This window comes from Pogona vitticeps, chromosome 6 (assembly GCF_051106095.1).
Source record: "Pogona vitticeps strain Pit_001003342236 chromosome 6, PviZW2.1, whole genome shotgun sequence".
Classification (NCBI taxonomy): domain Eukaryota; kingdom Metazoa; phylum Chordata; class Lepidosauria; order Squamata; family Agamidae; genus Pogona; species Pogona vitticeps.
The window spans coordinates 99,968,132-99,981,729 of record NC_135788.1 but is presented as its reverse complement, the minus strand read 5'-3'; the positions used below and the strand labels follow the sequence as shown (position 1 = coordinate 99,981,729).

Here is a 13,598-nt window from a genome sequence, read left to right as displayed (position 1 = left end):
GGCTCACAAAACCAGGCCTCCCCCACGCCGTTTATTTTTGTAATATCTTGGCTGACAAAGAGATCCGTGACCTTGAAAGCTTGTACACTTTTCTTTTGGTGCTTTTTTGTTGGCCTGAGAAAGATATCACCCCAGCATGGATCAAAGAAGCCGCAGTGATTTGAGAATAAACCTCCCAGCATGAAAGCTATGGAAACAGAATGGGAAAGGAATTCACAGAGTGTTTGCATTCAATATATATTGATTTATTTTTTTATTTTTTTTGGAGGGACTCAGTGGTGAGCTGGACTTTGGTATGGGAGATTTGGAGTGAAGAGCTTGGCCACCTAACTGTCAGAGCATGAACGCTATGGATCAGGTACTACGGAGTGAACCTGAATTGCCCAGTTGAAGTGCATGATATATTAAATGCATAGCATGTGGCTAAGCTTTCATTCATTTCCTATCTGCAAGGAAGCACACTACCCCATCATACTGGGTCAGACCCAAGGACAGTGGGGTGGGACTTAAAACAGTGCATCACCAAAAAATTTGCCCCACGCCAGAAAACCCAAAGGGCGTGTGCATTCAATTGGTGTCATCAGGGAGCGAGTTAAGCCTCTCTAGGAGTCTGTGTGAGCAAAAAAGTTGGCTACACTTCCTACCAGGCTTTTTTTTTGGGGGGGGGGGAAATCACATTTTAAAACTATGCTTCCCAGGCTATGGTGCTTATGCTGCTTGGGGGGGGCTCTGGGAGTCGTAGTCCAACAAAAGGAACTCTTCCGAACTCTGCTCCTGATTTAGGAGAGATGTCTGCTGACTTTTCCATGTGAATCTCTGCATGCGGGGCCAGATTGTACATGACGACTGGATGTTCCTCTCATTTTCTGCACGGTAGCAGCTAGAGAAGAAAGCGCTGCCGTGCTTGATAATTAGCACAGGGTGGGGGGTGGGGGAACCCAGCAAGGTGTCTGCAGTAGATATGGGCAGAATAAGCTTTAATTCATTAAAACGAAAACCATTCTGATGGAGATGGAGAGGGTGGTTGAAAAAAAAGGAAGAGAGCTGGGAGCTGCAAGAGATGTTTGGAGACATTTGACCGAATAAAAGCACAGGGCCCTGCTTGAGGCCTCTAGAGGTTGGCCTGAGCATATCCAGAACTGACCCCGTACATCTGAACCTTCCGCTCCCTTCTTTCAGCCACACTCATACCAGCATGCCTTGCCGAGCTGGATTAACCAGACATGTATTGCCTGCTTCAGTCACTGTTGGGAGATGTCATCTTTATTAACTAAGATGTCAATCCCCCACTCCGTCTCAACGCAGTGCGCAAGTCCTCTGCTGAACAAATGTGATGTTATGTGCCTGAATGGCCAAGGGTTCCCCCCTCCTTATTTTTTTTTCTTTTCAAAAGGCTTATTCTCCTGGGGGCTGAGGAGAGCAGAGCTGCTAAGAATGGCAGTCAGGGGCTGTTTGCCAGGGGAATACCTCAATTTAAGGAGCAGTGAGCTTCCTTTCTTGCCAGATGCAAGAAGAATGGCAGGTGGCGTGGGCTGCCCTGTGATAGCCCTGCCAGGAAAGCTCAAAATGGGAAGGCAGGCAGTCTAAGTCCTTTCGGCTAAAAGGTTCATAGGATCATGACTTCAGCATAGTGTTAAAACCAAGGCACAGTGATGGGAACCTATCCTCTTACCCATGTGTAGAACTAGAACCACAGGTAGCTTCAATGTGCTATACAAAGAACAGTAAGGAACCCAGCTTGGTGAACTTACATTTTTTGATTACTGCTCCCCAAATCTGCCAGCCAGAATGCCCATGGGGATTCTGGAAATTATAATCCAGAAATTCACTTTTCCAAGCCTCTGGGAGGCCTCTGGAAGGCAAGGTGGCAGCAATTAGTGTTTCAGAGTTTTGAATTTTTCGTTAAATTCCTATGGCTATGCAGCAGAAGTGCAGAGATTCACAGAGCAGAAATAGTTTCCCATTCCCCAGAGTAGACCACCCCTTTCTCATTAACTGGCACTTTCAGTCTCAGCTCACTCTGACACATTAGTAGTAGAAAGAATAAAATCCATTTTCTTTACTTATAGTTGTGAATAGATCAAGCAGCAAATTTACAAACATGACTGCTTTCAGCAACAGACCTCCGCAGACTATTGATTGCCAACAAACAACAAAGAGGAGAGACGCCACGGAGCAGAGTGGCCTGCTCTTTGAATTCAGAAGCAGGGAAGGAACAATTGGTCAGTGCTGGATAGACTGACAGTCACTCCAGATCAGAAAGATCCCTCCCAGCCAAACCTACTAAAGGCAGCATGCAAGGTTATAAAAGCCCTACTCCTTCTACCCTGACTAGATTCATCCCCGAGTAACAGCCCCTCTCTTCCAGCTACTGTTCACCACTGCTGTAGTCACTGGAAGGAGAGAAAGAAGCAATTCGTCCATTGCAAATTAATCCCTAGCTCTCCAACCTGTTAGGCATACTTCCCAGAAGAACTGGATTTGTTACCTGATGGATGTTTGTAATTAAAAACGTGTGTGTGTGTGTGTGTGTGTGTGTGTGTGTGTGTGTGTGTGTGTGTGTGTGTGTGTGTGTGTGAGAGAGAGAGAGAGAGAGAGAGAGAGAGAGAGAGAGAGAGAGAGAGAGAGAGAGTCATATCATTTAGATTCTAAGCCTGGTGGCAGAGATAGTCTCATTTTCTAATACTTATAAATTGCTTTGGTGTCTTTTCAGACAAGGAAAAGGGTAAAAAAGGCTGACATTCTAATTGCAAAATGCTGTGTCTGTTAGGGAAATTGTATTAAGTGGTTTTCACAATTTTCTGTCTGTCTGTCGCATATGCAGGCAGGCACCTAAGTGCATGAGCATGCAACAAACAGCCAGAACAATTGTGCACACTGGGCACACAACTCTGGATTCATGATGTGAAAACTCAATAAGATTCTGGCCAAGGAGTTATCAGTGGAAAAACTAAATAAGCAATAACAGAGATATTGTTGTATGTCAGGGATTAAAGAACCCCGTGGGCAGAGTGGGGGTGGCAATTAGCAGTTTAGATGTGAATAAGGTGAAGCCAGGCTAATATGGGAAATGCTTTGAAGGAGCAGCTCAAACGAAGGAACAGTCAGTCCCATTGAACTCAGAAGCGGGAAACATGTCAGTCCTGGGGGGGCGTTTGCATTCCCTAGTATTACTGTGCTGTAGACACTCCCCACAAATATTATTATTATTATTATTATTATTATTATTTATTTAATTTATATCCCGCCTATCTAGTCGTGGTGGACTACTTATTTGGGCTGAAGAGTCATCTTGTATTCTCTAGGAGTGAAGGGGGGCAATTTTAACACATTTTCAAAGGACAAATAGTTAAATTTCTTTTATTTAAAAAAATAAATAACACTTGGTCACTATGGGGTGCAGGAGTGGGGCTCAACTGGCAGTAAAACGGGGTGAAGCTATATAAAATCCAGGAATGAGCATGTGTGGCCCCCGGCTGTCTAGAGGTGGCCCACCCCCTGCCTAAAGGAAAACCTGTATACCATGCCAGGCAGAGACAGAGCAAGACATTTTGCCGCCTGAGGCAGAGCAGCACAATGGTGCTCATGTTCACCAAAGCCCAGGGACCTAGTATCTCAACCCAGGTACATTATTTCAGCAGACAACACAGACAACCCCACAGCAATCTCTCTCCATCTCTAGCATTTTGAAAAATGCAGTAGCAAATGTTTTCAAATAATTAATGATTTGCATCCCTTTTATGACCTTTGCTGCCTGAGGTGTTGACTGTATCATACCTAAGCCAGCCTTGACATCAAGTCATCTGCATTTTCAAGGGATTTTTTGCTTTTGTTTTACGACATGTGGCCACAAAGTTATTTGTATTCTGCTGCTCTCCCCTCTCATCAGCAGGGGGGAAAAAGCAGTTGGGAGGGGATATGTCATCTTTATTAACTAAGGAGGAAGGCGAGTTTTAATGGAGGAAAAACACCAGATGGGGAACGTGCCCTCTCCTTTCTGGACGTCTATGAAAGATTTCAGGCTCTGCAGTTTTCATTTAATACAAAGAAGTAAGGGGGGGAGTGACAATGGAGAAAACGCTACATGCCTTGGCATCAACTGGTCCCCCGAATAACAGATGGTCAAAGGACACTCTTTTGATCAGGGAGGAAAGCACTGCAAAAGTCAATGTCATGACTGGGGAAAAATAATAATAAAAAGAGTGAGAAAGCTGCATAGGACTAGGAGGCACAGAAACATGTGGGAGCCTTCAAACAAAGAACTGAGCCCAGCTGCCAGGAGGCTTCTTGGGCATTTCCCTTCCTTGACATGTCACAAAGACAAATGGTGAGGCCTGAGGTTGGTACCTGCCAAGAGCCATTATTTGCAGAGGTTCAAAGAATCCTGGAAACTCTCTCGCAGAAAGTCGTAAGCTGCAGATTATTTTCTACAGGCTTGGGAAAATGGGTTGACAAGTCACAGCATCCCCCAGCCAGTTACACCAAAGTAATTTTTCCAAGTTTTGATTTGGCACAATTCCTGCTGATTCCATGTTCTCAAAGGAAGATGATTGGACTTGTGAGGTGCCTGGAGACAGCTAGTCATTGGCGCATGTTCTGGTGTCTCCTATTTTAGAAGGCATACCTTTCTAAGGGTGGGTGCATGGTTTTAGCTTCCACTAGCCTTGGGTAACCCAGTTGTGGGACTGCAGTTCCCAGAAGGCTTCACCACCAGCTGTGCTGCCTGGAGTTTCTGGGAGTTGCAGTCCAAGAATACCCAGTTATCCAAGATTAGGAACCACTTTTCTACCTTATTGTGCTTATGGCAACAAAGCATGCCATGAACTAACCGCAGTTTGACTTACAAGGAGGGAGCCTGTGAGAAAGAAAGTTAGCCAATTACAGCTTGATGCTACATAGCAGCCTTCCAAGATTTTAACTTCAGAAAGTGTATGCTTTAGGGATACTCTGCTTCTGTGTAAGTGTGTACCTGTATACCTACAACCTAGGAGAGAAAGTTCTCCCACATTTTATTGATTAGATAATTGTGATATAGAGAGAACTGCTGGGCAAAACCAGTGGCATTGGGGATGCAGGGCCTGCCGTGTTAGCCAGGATAAGACCATCACAAGCCGTGGCCTTCTTGATTCCCACTTCCCTCCGAACTTTGGTGCAATTCTCACTGTAGTTCAGGTAGAAATGGATTTTCACTAGTAACAATATATTGTTGTGGTCTATCCCTGTTGTAATGAAGTATTTTGGGGTAGTATGGATATGAAATTAAGATACATTCACCTTAGAAAAGATCTGCTCCTATTAGAGATGGATTGGTTTGTTAATATACTTGCCTGCCTTTTTGGACTCTCCTTGGGGAAAATAGACAAAGGTTTTATCATCATGAATAAAGGCACTTAACATTTTTCACCACATTATGAAACAAATCAGCAGTGTGAATTGAGCCCATTGTTACTTGTTTTCATTCTGCTCTTTGTCCAGGCATGCTTTTACCAGAGAGCAAATCTATAATTTTTTGTAGTTTTCTTTTTAAGAAATGTTTTGTTCACTGCTTTGAAGGTCCCAACTGGAGGCAGAAGGTAGAACTCCACATTTTCTTTTAGAAATAAATAAACCAAATGCGTTTTTATCACTTTGTAATTTTTTTTTGAGCTTGAAAATAGGATTAACACAGCATGTAACAGCCAGGTGTCAAGTTCAAAAGGCAATCCCGGGAAAAGCAGGGCTGTAATTGAAATGACCTGCAGGATGCTTCCACATGCTCTCTTATTCCAGAGAACTAAAGTCATCAAGAAAGCTGCTTCACGTTGTGCCTTAGTTGGTAAGAGGAGCCCATAAGCAGACATGTGCTATATGTGTGGTCTTTGTGTCAACTGAGGGTCAGAGCATGTGGGCTTCTCACCCTCCAGGTGTTTGTTGTTGAATTGCAGCTTTTGTCAGCCCTAACCATCACAGTCAATAGTGAGGGATTCTATACTTGCTGCTATACTTGTTTGGTTTTTGTTTCTTTGTTTTGTATTCTTAATGCTCGATTAAAGGTATCACCTGCTCCTGCCTTTATATTGATTCCCCACTGTGCTTCCTGTGAGGACAGCCAGCCTGTGTAGCCTTGGGTAAGCTGCACAATCCCAGGGCACCCCTTAGAAGAAGGGAATGGTAAACCACTTCTGAGTGTTCTCTCCCTGGAAAACTCTTAGAAAAGGATGTCCGTAAGTGGGCACATGATGATGATGATGAATAACGCTTTCAATATAAGTAGGTTATTTAAGGAGTAGTTTTACCAGCTCCAACCTCCTCCAGTGAGCTTCCATTGCCAAACTGATTGAATCCAGGCCTCCTGAGTCTTAGGCTGTGACTCCATCCACTACACCCCACTGGGTCCCCTTACCAAACATTGAGGCCAGAAATTGAAAGCATTCTTTTAATTAAAACACTTGCTTTTAATTAAAAACAGTTCAAAGCAAGATCAAGTCCTCCTCCTCCCCATAGTAATTTCAGCAACTGACACCATTCCAAAATCTTTGGGTACCGCTTAAAAAAAACCAACTAACAATAAGCTGCTTATTTGCTTCCCGAAATTCGAAATTGGGTGTTTGCAAACACATCACGCTCGCCTGCAAACTCTTAAGACGTGATCTTTAAGAGTTATTTAAATATTTATTTGAAATATATATTTTTTAATACTTAAGCTGGACCCTTTGGTCCGCTCCGCGCCCCCCCCCAAAGCATCAGCAATGTTGAGAAATGAGAAGTTCAGTGTAAGTATCATCGTCATCATCCCCACGCCACGTTGCTTTTAAAAAGGTCCTCGCTTGCTAGCACGGAAGGCTGCTGGTCATACCGTCTCTCTCTCTCTCTCTCTCTCTCTCTCCGGAGGCAGGAGGAAGCAGGCCGGGTCGCGCGCGGGGTCGACTGGGGTCTCAGGCGCGCTCCGGCAAGGCGCGCTGCGGAGCCGGAGAGGCGACCCCTTTTCGGCAAAGGCTTCGCTTATCTCGAGGGAGGGGATTGAGGAGAGAGAGGAGGAGGGCGCGTGGCGGGAAAGCTTTCTCTAAGATGGCAAGCAGCCCCCGAGCCCGGCGGCGTGATAAGGCTTATCTTTTCCCTCCCGCCTGGTGCGCTCGACAGGCAAGAAAGCCGCGGCCTCCGCGTTGCTAATCAGGGTGACGAGAAAGGAGCGAAGCCGAAGCGGAGGCGGCAGTAGCGCCATCCCGGGCTCTGGCTGGCGGCTGAGGGGGGGGGAATTGGAAGAGCGCCCCCTCCCCGCAACGGGGTCCTCAGGGCGAGGGCGAGGCTGCTGCAGGGAAGCCTTAGTCTCCTCTCCCTCACACCTCAGGTTGAAGCAGTCCCCCTCCCCCCCCCAAAAAAGCATGTCTGCAGGAGTGTGGGGTCCCGTGTGCTTCCTTAAAACATTGCCAGACGATTTGAGGAAAAAAAAAAAACAAACCACAGAGTCGAAAAGCGACGACCAGAAACCTGGGCCACCTCAGCCAAGGACGGCTTCAACCTTTAGGGCTGGCCTTGCTATTCAGCAGAAGGAGGGAGCTGCCACGGCAGGCCTTGGTGGAGGGTAGAAGGGTCCCGGGCACGCAAAATGGTTCCTAACTCCCCTCCTCCTCAAAGCAAGGTCACAGATTTGCCACTGTAACCCTAATTAGGGCATGCAGCAAAGCATGTGGGGGACTTTTTTTTTTAGATTGCAGGACGGGGATTCTGGGAGTTGTTGTCCAAAGGCATGCTTCTGTTCACTGGTGCAGCACCTGTTAAATGATTGCACCTCACTAGCTTTTCATTTACGTATGCTGGACGCCCTCCTTATGTTCAAAGTACCCCCTGTCAAAAACTTGGGCAGTCATGAAATAACAAGAAATTGCCATTGTTACTGGTTTACGTGTGTAGATAGGAATGGAAAGAGCTGCTTGTGGCATGTTGTACCCCATGGACCAGAATAATTTGCCAGACTTTGGATACTTTGCACTTTGATTCAGAGGTGGAGGTGATTTTCACTGTATCTCAGGCAGCGCAGTGTATCATAGCCTTATCTATTCAATCATTCCCTGGTTTTATGAATAGGCAGGGGAAGGCATTCAGTAAGGGAGCTTGTTCTGTGGCTTCCTTAGCCACTGTAACTCAATTTAAAATGGGTCTTGAGCACAGAAACTACAGTGGTGCAGTTGCTAGATGATGATAATCCATTCCACTGAAATCGCTGTTTAGCAAAATCATTGTCTAGCGAAAAGCATTTCCCTATTGGAATGCATTGAAACCTGTTTAATGCATTCCAATGGGGAAGCATCGTCGTTGTCTAGCGAAGATCGGCCATAGGAAAGCCGCTTTGCAAAGCGCCAATCAGCTGTTTAAATAGCTGTCTTGAAAAGCTTAAGTCCCCAAAACACCTGTTTTGCGAGCACGGAGGGAGCTGTCAAAATCATTGTCAAGCGAACATCAGTTTGCGAAGCAGGGACCAAACATTGTCCAGCAAAGTTCCCCCATAGGAATAACTGTTTTGCGAATCACTATAGCGATTGCAAAAAGTCAATGTCTAGCGAAAAAACTGTCATGCGGGGTAACTGTCTAGTGAGGCACCACTGTATTTATGTGGCAGAACTGTTAGGGCAGGAGTTTGGGGTGGCTGTCCAAGTTTTTGCTGAGCAAAAGGAAAGGCAGCCTCCCACCCACCCCATGCTTTTGTGCTGATGTACCCTTTAATTTGGAAAGTGGCTGACTGTAGCAGCTGGCCCATTAAGGCAAACAGGGTGCCCCACTTCAGGCTCTGCCCATCCCAGCCAGCCCATTCTTGCTTACCTCCCTAACTCACGCTCTTTGTGAAAGTGTGTGAAAGAGAGAAAAGGGAAACAGGGACATGTAGCAGCAGGTTGAAACACCTGACTTCATCCATCATTAGCTGCTGGGCACTAACAATACAGTAGTGCTTCTCTCAGAGAGGCTATAGCTTTGGATTTTTTGTACTGGCAAAGGGGTGGACTAGATGATCCTTGGGATCCCTTCCAACTCCACAGTTTAACGAAGGAAGAGTGGAAAGAGGATACTGTAATTGTGCCACTGTAGCGATCAGCTAATGTAACTGTTGATGACTCTTATCTGTCTTGAATGTATCTAACCATCTTTTAAAGCCATCTGAACCAGGACTGCCTATCAAACCTTATGGCAGAGAATTCCGTTCCCTTAATGATGTTTTCTGCCAACAGCGCACCCTTTCATTATGTATTGAATCTGGTACCCATCAGTTTCCTTGTAAGATCTCCAGTTCTAATACAGTAAGAGAAAGGGGTCACTGCCACCACTTTCAAAGCATTGGTTGTTTGGGCAGTGTCTCTGAGCATGTGCAAAATAAGTTTCACCCAACAGGAATCTTAGATTTTTGAGGACAGCCTTTGAGGATCTAGGAACTTTAGGCTCTCCAGATCATGTTTATTCCAATTCAAATCAGTACTAGCTTGGCAGTACTGCAACGTAATGGGAATTGTAGATCAATAACGTCTGAAGGGCCACCGGTTCAAGTTTCTAGGCAGCCTGCCCCTTCTTGGTTCAAGAGCTAGCTGTTCTGTGCACCTTGCTTGAGTCCCAGTACTTTTGTTGCTTGATTTTTTAAAAAAATGAAAATAAATTAAAATCTGTCTACTTGTTGATCCATCATGGTGAGGATTGCTGTGGTGATGGAGACATGAGGGAATGGAAGTCTGCACATTCTGTGAAATGTTGATATTCCCAGCAGACTGGATCACAGTTTAAATTAAGCCCCAGTCCTTTTGGGCTTTTGAAATAATTCTTACATGTACAGCAGAGTGCAGATATTTTTAAAAAATATCTCTGTTAACAATAGGGACTAGAAACTTGGATTTCAAAAATAAAAGTAAAACTGACATTCTCTGGATGCTCAGTTTGCAATAGGTCACTCATAGCAGTTGTGGAAACAGAAAAATACGTAAATGCTCACAGCACTGAGATGTTGACCTTCAGCTATTACAGTCAAGCCCCGGCAAGTGTCAGGATGGATGCCCCATGAGATGCTGATTGCCTGTGTCCTTTTACTGGCTAGGATCTGTCAAAAATCTCTAGCACTCAGCGGTCCAGCAGGGATTGCCTTTGATAGTCAAAGCACTTGGGTTTGGATTTGGGCCATGTCAGAGAACGGTTTGTTCCATGGTTATAGGAACTTGAGAGAAGACAGCAGCAAAAAAATTTTTTTTATATAAAAAAAATTGCAAGTGACAGCTTGAGGCACTTCCTACACTTGTAGCTGGGCTACAGCAGCTGGCAGAGGATTCTTGCCAAGAGGAACAAGGTCTGGCTGGCCACGGATTTTGCCCTCAGTGCAACCCCCCGCCCTCAGAATGGCCCTTAAGACTAGTTTTGATGTTAGTGTGGCTAAGTCAACATTGCAGAATAGCTGGGGTCCCACAGAGGAAGATCTTGGCAACAGAGAGATAGGCTAACCTGGCATGGTATAGTATTACTTATCTTATTTCTATGCTGCCTTTTGCCCAATTAATGGGATCCAAGATGTCTCACAAGTTATTTAAAGACAAACCTGTTAAAAACATGGCATGTTATCTTATTAAAGTCAATTAAACATCTATTAGTATTACAATAATTAGTTAGATGCTGTTAAAAACATCTTAAAACTAGGTTTAATGATAATTATGCTTATTTTATGTTTCTTGAATGAAATTACTTGCTCAAATGTGGGAAGAATCAGCTTAACATTATTGTTTGCGGGGCTCGTGGCGCAGTGGTTAAACCGCTGCACTGCAGCCAAAACTGTGCTCAAGACCTGGGGTTCAAATCCCAGGTAGCTGGCTCAAGGTTGACTCAGCCTTCTAACCTTCCGAGGTCGGTAAAATGAGTACCCAGCTCGCTGGGGGGGCAATGTGTAGCCTGCATAATTAAATTGTAAACCACCCAGAGAGTGCTTGAAGCGCTATGGGGCGGTATATAAGCAGCACGCTTTGCTTTTGCCTTGCTTTGCTTCCTTGCCTTGGGTTTTAGCCCTAGAGTTCAACTTTCAGTAGCCTCCAACTACCAGTCAATGCTAAGGTACTATGATATGCATATGACATGATGTTACTGGCAGAACACAGCAGTGGCTTGAAATGACTTTTAGGGAAAATGAAAGAAGAAAGTTTCAAAGCAGGACTGCAGTTGAACGTTAGAAAGACAAATGTCATGACTACAGAAGAACGAAATAATGTTAGCATTGACAATGAAGAAATTGAAAAACGTAGTGATTTTGTATACCTTCATTCAGTCTTCATTCCAAATGGAGACTACAGCTACAAAATCAAAAGAAGACTGAGACTCAGAAGGGCAGCAATGAAGGAATCAGAAGAGATCATTAAGTGCAAGGATGTGTCACTCGAGATCAAGGCCATCCATACTATTATATTCTGAATCGCCATGTATAGGTGTGAAAGCTGGACAGGTAAGAAAACTGAGAGGGAGAAAATTTACTGTATTTTTCGCACCATAAGACACACTTTTCCCCCACAAAACAGGGGGGTGGAAAGTCTGTGCCTCTTATGGAGCGAAGAAAACAGATTATATTTTCCTGTTTTCTTCTCCTAAAAAAATTGGTGCATCTTATGGAAAGGTGCGTCTTATGGAGCGAAAAATATGTATTTGTTTGAAATGTAATAGAGGAGGAAAGCTCTGTGGGTATCCTGGACTGTTAGAAAGATGAATAAGTGGGTAAAGGTAAAGGTTCCCCTTGACAGTTTGTCCAGTCGTGTCCGACTCTAGGGCTCGGTGCTCATCCCCGTTTCCAAGCCGTAGAGCCAGCATCTGTCCAAAGACAGTTTCCGTGGTCATGTGGCCAGCACGATTAGAAACAGAACACCGTTACCTTCCCACAGAGGTGGTACCTATTTCTCTACTCGCATTTGCATGTTTTCGAACTGTGGGCCTTAGATCAAATCAAACTATCTCTGGAGGCAAAATTTATAAAACTGAGGCTGCCCTACTTTGGGCATGAGAAAACAGGATTCTCTAGAAAGGACAGTAATGCTGGAAAAGATTGGAGGCAGCAGGAAAAGAGGAAGGCCAAATATAAGACTCCCTGAAGGAACCACAGGCTTGAGTCTACAAGAGCTGAGCATGCCTGCTGAGGACAGGACATTTTGGAGTTCGCTCATACACAGGGCCGTCATAAGTCTGAGGTAACTTGATAGCACACAACAACAACAACAATGGGGTTTGCAGTTCAAAATATCTGGAAGGCCAGCAGTTTCCTCACCCTGATCTATGCTCTGGTCCACTGAGAAAAGAAAACTGTATTAGAAAGCAGTACAGTGTCCTGATAGCAATGAATAGCAATTGTCCATTAATTAAGGAGTATTACTGTATATCTCAACAAGGTTAAAGGTAATTTACAGGAAAAGGATAAGGGATATAATTAAAACACTGCAGAAGAAAAGGAAGTTAAATTCATATGTGGTGGAGATGCCCATGCATTAAACTGAATTGGGCAAAGACCTTATGGATTACAGTATTCATATCATCACTGGTTATTATCACCAAGATACTTCAAAGGCTCTGTTATTAAAAGAGTATTCTATATTATGTAAAGGAGGAAATGTAGGGCATAATTCAATATTTTATTGGTTGTAGCTAAAATATAATTTGCAAAGCTATGGAAAAATATTAAAATCCCTAAGGTGGAAACCAGGTTGCAGAGAGAATTTTAGAGACTGTAGTTTTAAAGAAAACAGGAAATTATGTTAAACAAAGAGAAATCAGAGTCTCTGCTGATACTTTAGTTTACAGTTGCACTGGCTTTAATTTCTTCCAGAAGGGACATGGGCTGGGATTTTGTTTCTGAAAGATATTGAGGATGTGGAAAGAACATCCAGATAACAAAGAAGAAAAGTATGATAGATTTCACAACAATAACAAATTGCAAAATTTCATTCCCCACTTAAAAATCATTCTCAGATGGAGCACTCCTTCAGAAGAGAAACAGAATGTAAGAACGCTGGATTCTTAGATAGTGGCTAAAATCCAGTAATAAGGCTCAACTAAAGTAGGCCCATTGAATCAATAGAGCTTACATAGATTTTGACTCACTACATCCCTACTGATTCAATGAGCCTAATCTAGTTGTGATTTCAGCCAGTATGAAACAAAAACATCATCCAATCCTGCACTCCAGCTAAAATGGAGACCACTATTCCTCAGTAATTGTTCCCAATATCTGGTAAATGGGGACCTCCTGCTTATCAACAGGCTGGCTTTCATTGCGTAGTAGTTATGGGTCGATCTTGATGCATTATCCAAATTCCCATCACTGTTAGTGGTTACAGCAACCTGCCCCCATCCTGATGTCGCTGGGATGTCTCAGACTGCAACACCATTGCCCTCAGTTAACATGCCAGTCATGTCAGCTGAGGTGATGGGAGTTTTAGGTCAACGCATCTGGGAGCACCATGTTGGCTGAAGCAAATTCCTATGTCTCTGAATGGTATGTGTTCCATTAACTGTGGAAGGATGGAGAGAAAAAAAACAAGTAGGTATGGCCTGGGTTTGAATCCCTGTTTGGCTGTGGAAACTCATGGGGGAGGGTGGTAAATGCACTCCTTAAATATCTCACT

At 44.2% G+C, this 13,598-nt stretch overlaps 1 protein-coding gene across 3 annotated transcripts in view; it reads right to left on the bottom strand.

Annotated features, from left to right (window-relative positions):
* LOC110079128 (G protein-activated inward rectifier potassium channel 1) overlaps window positions 1-13,598 on the bottom strand; it is a 29,150-nt gene that overhangs the window by 11,653 nt on the left and 3,899 nt on the right. Inside the window, exon 2 of one of the 3 annotated variants that reach the window (XM_073004384.2) lies at window positions 12,805-13,484. The exons of the other annotated variants lie outside the window; for them this stretch is intronic. Within the exon in view, the coding sequence (XP_072860485.1) occupies window positions 13,383-13,484 (102 nt within the window). The 3' untranslated portion in view covers window positions 12,805-13,382. Of the gene's footprint in view, window positions 1-12,804; window positions 13,485-13,598 lie in introns of those variants that run through there. 3 annotated transcript variants of the gene reach the window in all.